Source organism: Gavialis gangeticus, unplaced genomic scaffold (assembly GCF_001723915.1).
Source record: "Gavialis gangeticus isolate Ggan-Ray unplaced genomic scaffold, GavGan_comp1, whole genome shotgun sequence".
Taxonomy (NCBI): Eukaryota; Metazoa; Chordata; order Crocodylia; family Gavialidae; genus Gavialis; species Gavialis gangeticus.
In genome coordinates, this window is record NW_017729012.1 from 154,978 (window position 1) to 165,418 (window position 10,441).

Sequence of the window (10,441 nt, forward strand, 5' to 3'; positions counted from 1 at the left end):
CGCTCGTTGCTGCCGCGGCGGCTGCGCGGGCAGGTGAGTCTGTGTGGCCAGAGCTCAGGCGGCGGCGGGATTGAGGCCCGGCCCGGCCTCGCCTTGCTTCGCCGGGCGCCCGTGTAGAGCCTGCGTTGCTGCGGCTCCTTCCCACGGCCCCTGCGAGCGCGGGAGGCGGCGGCCGACCAGCAGCAGCAGCAGCAGCGAGGGGCGAGCGCGGCGTGGCGTGTCCGACTCGGGCGAAGCATGAGCCGTGGCGGGGCTGGAGCTGGTTTAAAGCTGTAAGAACGCATGCTCGGGCGATAGCTCGTTGCAGGATGTGCAGCCTGTGAGCGGCCCGTGTCTGACTGACAGTGAGTGCTTCATTAGTTGGCTTGTTTGGCTTGGCTCGAGGAATGCGGTGCCCCACTCTGAGTCTTCCTGGTGAGCTTAGCTCTGCAGCTCGGGGGTAGTCAGTAAGTGCTGAAAGAAATCCGTGCAGCCCCTTGTAAAGACACGGTGGGGTTACTCAGTCTTGCTAGTGGCTCTGGACAGTTGTGCATTTCTTTCACCATGTGCGCCCATCCACAGTGGTGTTGTTTGCATAAAGAGACTCCTGTTTTGGAGTGATGTCACCATGAAGGTGTGCTTTTGGTGCAAAGTAGAGCTTATTTGGAAAGGCTGGTAAAGTATGCCCGTATCTCTCTTTCTGGGAATACTATAAGGAATAAGAAGGAAACAATTTTTATAGGGTAAATGTCTCTCCTTTACCAGGACACCTGCCCCCCACTATAATTATATTTAGAGGATGTGTAGTGATACCAAATCAAAGGTTAGTGTATATAACAAGTTAACTGTGGTGTTGTAAGCTGGATATTGCTGTGGGGGGGGGTGGCATTAGGTCTGATTAAAAGTCTAGATGCATTTATGATCTCTGAAGCATGTTATGCTAAATTCTGTCTAAAATGTTTTCCTGTGAGAATAAAATCATTGTTTTAGTTCTTGTATTGTCTTGAAGGTGACCCATGATACACAACTCTGCAAGTGCTTGGGTTGGGTAAATAGATCAGCAGTCCCCACATAGAAAATCTCTTTAGATCAGAACAACTTATATTTCATCCCAGTCAACAAAGCACCTAGTCTACCATATGTGCTTTTCCTTGCCAGTTGTTCACTGGAGAACTTTAGTGGTTGAATCTCTTTAATAAAGGCATGCATCTATAGTCAGAATTGAAGTATGTTGTCAGTTCTGTATGGGGAAGCAGTATACCTACTTTATACTCTATTTGGCTGTGTGACTAGGTGATATGTTCTTGAGTGCTAAATTGGAGTGAAAGAATGTTGGTACATACCTAAAGAAATCTGCGTTTTAAAATATTTTTTCAGTTAAGTTTTAACTTGTTTGTGTAAAGTATAATGTGACTGGTGGTACATGATGCTATGGAAAGTTGAAATATGGTGGACTGTAGCTTTGCATTTTTTAATCTTTTTGAAGAAAGTTGTGTAATTTTGCATATTATGATGGCATTTTGTAGTCTAATGCGGGGATATAAAACATGGATTTTAGCCTATTATGTCTTTTTAAAGTTTCTAGACAAGTATATACTACTCGGCCTCTAAACGGGAAATATTTTGAGTAACTTAAGATTTTTTTTCTGGTGAAATGCTGTATGTATATGAAAGTTGTTATCAAATGGATAAAACTATGTGAAAGCTGTGCTTCAGAGGGTTGCATAGTTTTGTATTGTTGAGTCTTATTTGCAATGGGGCTAGATTAGAAGCAGAGAATTCTAATTGGAGGTTGTTCAGTCTTAAAACTCTTTGGTACTTGTATCAAAGGCGAAGTTTCAGTTGCATTTTTCTTGTGTATAGATCTGGAATCCTACTTTTGAAAAAGATTTTTAGGAATCACTATGCTCATTTTATCTCTTAAAAGAGAATTCCATCTGGAGTGTAAGCTTTGTGGCTTCCTTTAAAGCAGTTCATAGATAAAAGTTGTTGATAACCCTTTGTAACAGACGCTGCCTCTGTTAACATTAAGAATCTTGATTCATAATTTTCTTGATCATGTCTGTCTTATTTGCTAGTTATGTGACCTTTCTGTAGGGAATTTTCCAGAGAGACAAATATAGTTTGAGAGATTCCATCCGCAAGCAAACCAATTATTGGCTGTGGTTTTTTCCAGGCACGAATACAGATGAACATTTCAGTAGAGATATCTTGGCTTTCTTGCTCATTCTTACAATGCCTGGGATAGAATTGTAATAAGTTTAAGCTAAAAAAATTACTAACATTTTAATTTCTTGATGTATTTATAGGGCAGTAGACTGCAGATAGACGGGTTCACAGTAGACAGTTTTCAGAATGCTGTGTGGAAGTGAGGGTATTGTAAAGTCTCTGAGATGTAACTTGACTAGAACAGGTTTTGTTGGCTCACGGGAGGATGTTGGTGTATGTAGTTGTCAGAGATTTTCCTTAGCAGCAACTTAATTTTGCTCAAATTGAATAGGTAGGTGCAGAATTAAGAAGCAGTTGTCCTGATAGTGTTAGTAAAACTGGTTACTAACACTAATTTCTGTTATAACCCAAAAGTTTAGGATTTGATCCTGCATTGAGGAAGTAGGGGGAGGTTGTATATAACCGTTGCCTTTAAAATGAGATGATAACTAATTCCCTTTTCTGGGAAAAATGATGTTTGTTAAATTCTGTCTTCTGACTTTTAACTTATGTATAACTTATGTTCCAATACGGCACAGTCATGATTTTAGAATGATCAGAATAAAACTAAACAATGCAGTTATCAAAATGTGACACTGGTGTAAGGATTGGCTATATTAAACTTTTAAAAAATCTTATTCTTGTGGTTGCTGTATGTTGCAGTGCATTGTGGTGGTCTCACACGTGAACTTTCTAAATATACAGTTCATTGTGGACTGTCACCTGTGTTGTGTTGCCTGCATTGATTTTTGCCTCCATTTATTCTTTATTGCAGTCTAAAAGTTGGTTTTAATTGGTTGCCCACAGGATTGGCTTGGCTTCTGCTACTTGTTAAGAAAAAAAACATCTGTCTTGCAGGTAAGAGGTTTTGGATTCAAGATTTTTTTAATGCATATTGATTACATGTTAAGATATAATCTTAAAGGTCATTTGAAGTATGTGAGTTTGGTTTCCGAACACTTCTAGATGTTGTTAAAAAAAAAAAACATGTTGTTAGTTTTTTTTAATTCTGGTTCCATTGGTGATGGTTGGCTTGGCAGCATTGTCCCCTTAAACAGATGTTCTGCCAAACTGTAAAATATTATTGTTTTTATCAGCATGTGGTAGCTTTGAGTACTCAAACAAATTTTCTCCATTGTTTATAAAAATAGGTATTTGCTTCAGGTAATAGCTTTGCATTTTTCCAAGAGTTACAGATACTGAAATGTAAAATATGTACTGGTAAGCTTCTTACTAGGTTTTTGAGATAACAAATGAGATCAAACACTTGTTTGAGAGAACAGTGTTTTTAATTTAGCAGATGCATTTTTGTCCTTTAAAAGAGTTTGCCACCTGCCTAGTTCTAGTTATTGCCAGACAGCATGAGGCTGGATACTTTAAAAAAAAAAAAAAGAGAGAACTTCCTGAATGGCAGTATTCTTTCAGCTGCTAGGTTCTTTCTGTTCAAGACTCTGAAATTGTGCACATAGTGGTGGTATTCCTGATCATAGGAAAGTAGGGCTGGAAGGGACCTTACAAGGTCATGTAGTCGAGTCCCCTCCATAAGGAAGGATCATTCCTGACTAAACCATCCCAGCTGAGTCTGTCCAACCTGCTCTTGAAAGGTTCCAAGAATGAAGATTCCACAACTTCTCTAGGTAGGTTGTTGCAATTGCTTGACCACCATCATAGTCACAAAGCTCCTCCTAACCTCTAACTTAAATTTCCCATGCTGCAGCTTGAGGCCATTGCTGCTAGTTCTGTTCCTTACAGTGCCAGAGGAAAGCCCATCTCCACCCTCTCTAATATTGCCCTTCAGGTATTTGAAAATTGTTAACAAATCCCCCCTCAGTTTTCTCTTCTCCAGGCTAAATAACCCTGGTTCTTTCAGCCTTTCCTTTTAAGTTCTGCTTCTCAGGCCCCTGATCATTTTGTTGCTCTCAGTGCAAGAATCACTTCCCTGGATTTGCAAGTAATACTCCCATTAATACCACCCAGAATGCAGTTGGCTTTTCTTTTCTCCCTTCCATCAAGAGCATAATGGCTTTATTCAACTTATGGTCCACCGTAACCCCAAGCACCTTCTCCACGGTACAGCTTAGCTAGTCATTCCCCAGTCTGTATTTGTGCATACGGTTATTTCAGTGGTTTCATACGAAGTCATTGCTACAAAACCAAAGAACTTCAAAGTTCCTGTTTCTTGCGTTTCTCCATCCAGTCCATCTTTTTTCTCAATAATTGTAACTCTTTGATTCAAGACAGCATCTTAGAACACATTACCATTCAAATCTCTGTACACTCACTAGGGAACTAGTTGAGCTTTCCAAATGTTTTAACTGGTGAACTAAACATATATTTAAAAGTTAGTCCATTGCTTTCTCTGAGCAGTGTTTTGTACATATGGCCTTAAATTACTTCTACTCTGTGCAACAAGCTTCTGTTAGTCTTAATGGAGTTGTACATTGAGGAGACAATATTATCCTTCTGCCTATGTTGTATTCTTTTTGAAACTGGAAATTACACGTCATGATAAATATGTAATTTATTAGAATTTTAAAACTAGATTATTACTATGTTGGCAGCCCCTTCCATTTTAGTCTTAAATTGTTAAAGTGGATGTTTTGTACTTGTTTGCAAAATGGTAGTGGAATTTCAGATTTGACAAGAGACTCTTTCTGCTAAACTTTCACAATTCCTGTTCCAAAAACGACAATCTAAGGACCTTTTTAATATCCCTACAGTGAGAGCAATGAAGCTTTGATCACAAAGTTAATAAGTAAATAGTAACATTGTCAACATCTTCCAATATACTGACTTTTTACAAGTCGGTGTTGAAATGCTTTGATTGGATTATATTTATCTATCAGATGTTCAGTCAATGGAACGTTTGTTCCCGAGTCACTTAAATGCTTTTAAGAATCTACATTGTGATGATAGGATCCTAACTGTAGACTGCTCTTCTTAGGAAGTTTGACTTCCAAGTGTGGTTTAAAAAGCACTGTAAAAATGTTAAAATTCTGGATGGCTTATGATTAATACTGAAGCAGTTTATTTTTTTCAATTGACAAATCTTATGCTATGAAGAAACCTATAATTAAAATGCAGTTTTAACATCTGATATTAATGAGCATGCTTGACTTCAAGAATGTGAGTTAGTAGAACTATTAAAATTCATAATAAATTATTTGCATGATTAGTGTCCTAATTTTTTCCATCCTGTTTTCGTTTGTATTTGTTTTGTAGAATTCAAATACTATATCCTGCCAATAATTTATATTCAAAATAACTCGGCATTTATAATTTAGTTAAGCTATAAAAAAAGGTCTTCTCTTTAAATAATAATTGGAACTGAGGCTGATGGCACTGCTTCAGGGATTTGATTACCTGAATCTTAAGTAATTAACTGACATTTATGACACAGTATTAGTCTTCAGAATGAAAGCCCCTGTTTCTTGTTTGTTTCTGTTTTTAATGGGTTTTTGAGTTGCAGTTGTGAGTGTTTTATCACACCTGAAAGGTCACAATGTGAAATGATAATTTGAGAGTTCTGATCTCCTCAGTCATCTGGATGTCATGTCCTTTCCAAAATGTGCTAATGATTATATAAAGAGTAGATGGTGCTTCATAAACTCAGCTGCAAATCTAGATAAAAAACTCATGTGCAGTTACACCAGTTGAGCATGCATGCTGGCAATTATGTCAGCAAATAGACAAAAAAAAATAATTCTGTGTATTTTTTGGTATCTTAATGTTTGTAAAAACCTGATGTAAATACTGTCTTCACAAAACAATATCTGTTCTGAGTATCTAGTGATGAATTTAGTTTGGTTTTTAAACACATTACTTCAGAAAAAAATTAAAAACTATATTACATCAAAAATGTGTAGTTATCAACTACTTAAGGTAGTGTCAGTGAAGCAAATCACCAAACTCCTCACTTAATGTAAAGAATATTTGTTTAACTGACACTTGTCAATTTTTGGCTGACATTCCCTTTGCCCTGGCAAGGAAGTTAAGATCATGGAGCAGATCATCAAGAAAACTGTTTCTAAATATTTAGAGGTAATCATAAATCACCAGCATGGATTTGTCTAGAGCAAGTCACTCTTGTTCACCCTGATTTCCTTCTACAAGATGACAAGTTTTGAAGATTAGAGAACAGTGGTTGTCCTTGACTTTAGGAAAACATTTGATGTTTGTTTTATCAATGGGTCAGCGTCTAATTGGGAGGAAGTACTGAGTGAGGTTTCCTAGGGTTCTGTCTTGGGTCTGGTACTGTTTTAGTAGTATCTCCGTTAATGATATGGAGAATGAAATTGAGTGTTGAGTGCATACTTAACAGAGCTGCAGAAGACCACCAACCTGGGTGGAGCAGGGAGACACTGTGGAGTTAGGATTCACAGTGATGTGGATAAACTGGAGAAGTGGTTGGTAATTAACAAAGTAAAATTCAGTAAGAACAAATGCAGATCCCTGCAATTAGGACAGAATGATCAGATGCACAAGTGCAAATTAGGCAACAATTGGCCAAAGCCTGTTTAATGCTTATCACAATGAAAATCAAGTATTAGAGGGAGAGGAAAATATTTCAACAAAGGACATGAATCATTCATTCTTCTCCAGTTGTTTTTAACTGCAGAATACTAGAGAGCCTTTGATGTGTTGCCCATGACAGAATAGCATTAGGAGGAGCATTTTTGTGTTTCCTGAGTATTGAGTTTTTACTTGGTGTCAGTGTGAATAGCTTTTTGTTTTGTTGTAACTTTCCCAGCAGCAAACAACGACCTTGTGCAACAGTATAGAACAGATAGAACTCTTGTGATAGAGATGATATCTTTTTTTTAGACCACCTAGATAGTTGCACAATTTTTAAAAAATATTTGCAAGCTTTCAGGCCCAAATGCCTTTCATCAAGCAAAGGAAAATTCAAAGATTGCAAAAATTTGCCCAAGTAGAAACAAGAATTGGAGATTAATCTTTATTGAAATTGCTGGGGGAAATCAGGGAGACAAATGTAACTGAATCGGAATTTGACGTGAGTGTAAAGGTAAATAATGCTTGGGCTATAGGTGCATAAATGGAGAGTTGAAGCAAATTGTATTGTAGAAGCAGTACGCAAATAGGCTGCATATTTGAAAGCCTCAGAACTGAGCAGGCTGTGTTGAGAAGTTTACTATTTGTAAACTTGCCACTATTGAGCTGGAGTTGCTGCTTTTGCAGATTATCATGTTTGCAACTGATAATTGGGGCATGTTGTCTTGCTATGGGGTTAATCTATTCATGCGTCTCTTGCCTTAATCTGAGAGAGTGCTTTAGGATCTTTAATGATCACAAATGATGAAAATTAGTTTATATCCAGAAGTTGGCATGTTAGTAGCCTAACACTTCCTAAGTCTGCACTGGTTGTTTGGTTCTTTGAGTGGGACTCTGCTTGAATATCTATACATACTTTAGCATCTAGGACAGTGATTCTTAACCATGCTGACCTGTTGTGGGGTCTTTGAGTTCATTGCAACAGAAGAATTGCTTTATTGTTTTTTCTGTTGTCAAACAACTGGTAAAAACAGATCTGGCATTTTCTAAGAGGTGCCTGGAGTGTAAGGGGATTGAGAACCTCTAATTTAGGAGTTCTTAGCGGTCTTCCATGCAGATTTGAACTAGCTCACACTGGTCAGTGAGGGAGCTAATTGAACTCTGGAAGTGGTGATCAGGCAAAGGGAGATTCTGATGATAATTTCTTAAAGACAAGAAGTGGTTTTCTGACCTAGTGAATTGTTTGATTTGTCAAGTCAGAAGCATCTCCTCCTTTCCAAGGGGTATTTCTAGATTCTGAAAGAATTTGAGAACAGCTAAGTTACTAGGTCAGATTTACCCAGGCTATACAAGGTTAACTCCTTTTGCTTAAGTATAGCTATTTTGTGGTTGCTTTCAACTAGCTAAATTGAAGTTAATCTGTGGATTTTTGTTTAGAGATTTCAGGAGGTACTACCACTTTAACAGCAGGGGAAGGGGCTAAAGTGACCAGACCCTGTGGTGTGCATGTATTGTAGTTTTTTCTGGCAGCGCCAGGAGTTTGAACTGCCCAAGCTGCACCAACTCTTTCCCACCCCACCCCCTTTCTACTGATAGCTAGCAGAGCTCCATTGGTTATTAAGTGTAATCTTTTCATGCTGCTGTGTAAGTATTCTGGTAGAACTTTTGTAGATTAGGGCTGAAGGAAGTAGGTGCTATTTAAAAACATTAACATTGAAATATATTTTTTAAAATAATTTAGCAGTTTGTGTAGTTAAGTGTGAAAATAAGGTTGGACTCAACCAGCTAAAAGTTTTGAATATAGCACTAAATCTTAAATTCTGTCTATGTGTTGTTATAAAACGCTTATTTTCCCTGCCCAGATTGGAAATATTTGTAGGTCTAGGTCAAAATTTTCAGAGTTGCGTGCTTAAGTGTTATGTAGACATCAAAAAAGAAAACAAAACGCACTTAATTTTAAAGTGCTGCACATCCAGCATTTCTTTTTTGAAGCTGCTGGTAGCTTTGGGGTGCTTAACGCTTTTAAAGATCATATTTGATTTTAGGGTTCCAATTTTAGGTACTCCTTTTACAATCTCTTGGCCCTATTTTTTATGTATTTACAGGGTACCTAGACTCCCATGTAGTTGTGTTCATACTATGACTGCTCCACATGTCATTAACAGAGTTTGGTTAGGCCTTGACTTTAATCAGAAAGAAGAGATCATTGTTGTTTTTGTTGTTTCCCCTGTTTGCAATGTGAAGGAACATTCTGTTAGCCAGGTATATTCAGAAGCATGTTATTGAAATTGGGGTAATGCCCAAAGGTCCTAGTAATTGTTAGGTCTCCATTAGAGGAGGTCCTAGGACCTCCACTGTTAGGTTCTAGGCACTGTGTTCATTTAGGGGTAGACACTCTACCTTTCTAAGAGTGTGGTTTACATTTTTGGGGAGTGAATTGTCTTAAACACAATAAGAAAAACAAGGAAAAGCTTTAGCAATTAAGCTGTTTAAAAATAGGAAATCAGCTAAACTAAGAAATAAGATCAATTGCATCTTATTTCTTGCTGTTCTTTACGTATTTAAGATCTGTGGAAAATAAAAAGTTCTTACAATGTTTCAGTAGTGCTGTATTTTTCTGTTCAGTCAAAACATGAGCTGCTTAAGTGTACAAATGTTTCTCCTTTGTCTCCTAAGATGCATATGATAAGTTCATTTGTTTAGTTAAAACAGTCATTTTCCTTGCATTTGATTAAAGAATAAACCTTCTGATATAATGATTTTTGCTGACAGTTGGGTTTTGTACTGATGCTTGTTTGGGTCTTAGGCTGATCTTTCCTTTTTGAATTTTCATTTAAACTACTTTTTACTTGCAGCAAAAAAATCTTCAGTTCATGTTTTATGTTCGTAAATGTTCAATGCTTGTGGTAAACAAATCTGAATAAAGAACTCTAGAACATAAAAATACTTTTTTTCTTTGCATGATGTCCTTAGGAGTTTGTAAATAATATAGTAGATGGTGTCTGTAGGTAAATGCATGGTGTCATAAACAGTAGTCTGACATGGCCGTTGCCTTTTCTCATCTGCAGGTGTGTGTTGTTTCAGCGCAGCATGGCTGTGGTCATCCGCTTGCAAGGTCTCCCGATTGTGGCGGGGACCATGGACATTCGTCACTTCTTCTCTGGATTGACCATTCCTGATGGGGGCGTGCATATTGTAGGGGGTGAACTGGGTGAGGCTTTCATCGTTTTTGCCACTGATGAAGATGCAAGGCTTGGTATGATGCGCACAGGTGGTACTATTAAAGGGTCAAAAGTAACACTATTGCTTAGTAGCAAAACTGAAATGCAAAACATGATAGAACTCAGTCGTAGGCGTTTTGAAACTGCCAATCTAGATATGCCACCAGCAAATGCTAGCAGGTCTGGACCACCACCTAGTTCTGGAATGAGTGGTAGGGTAAACTTACCAACTACTGTAACTAACTTTAATAATCCCTCTCCTAGTGTAGTAACTGCCTCTACTACTGTTCATGACAGCAACAAAAACATACCCACATTCTCCACTGCCAGTATGGGAACTGCACCTCCAAATCTTGGGACTACCTTTGGTAGCCCAACATTTAGTTCAACAATACCTAGTACAGCATCCCCAATGAACGCTGTACCACCTCCACCAATTCCTCCTATGCCAGCTATGCCATCTTTGCCACCTATGCCTTCCATTCCTCCTATACCTGTCCCACCTCCTGTACCTACCCTGC

The 10,441-nt window shown here is 38.2% G+C and overlaps 2 protein-coding genes across 3 annotated transcripts in view; both read left to right on the forward strand.

Moving 5' to 3' along the window:
* Positions 1 to 2,961: 2,961 nt before the first annotated feature.
* Positions 2,962 to 10,441, forward strand: part of RBM12 (RNA binding motif protein 12) — a 16,718-nt gene continuing 9,238 nt past the window's right edge. The window contains exons 1-2 of the mRNA XM_019510994.1: positions 2,962 to 3,045; positions 9,768 to 10,227. Coding sequence (XP_019366539.1) covers positions 9,790 to 10,227 — 438 coding nt within the window. The 5' untranslated portion in view covers positions 2,962 to 3,045; positions 9,768 to 9,789. The remainder of the gene's footprint in view (positions 3,046 to 9,767; positions 10,228 to 10,441) is intronic.
* Positions 2,971 to 10,441, forward strand: part of CPNE1 (copine 1) — a 106,775-nt gene continuing 99,304 nt past the window's right edge. The window contains exon 1 of one of the 2 annotated variants that reach the window (XM_019510996.1): positions 2,971 to 3,045. The gene's annotated coding sequence lies outside the window, so the exon portion shown is untranslated. Of the gene's footprint in view, positions 3,046 to 9,826; positions 9,911 to 10,441 lie in introns of those variants that run through there. The other variant, XM_019510997.1, reaches the window with a different exon arrangement.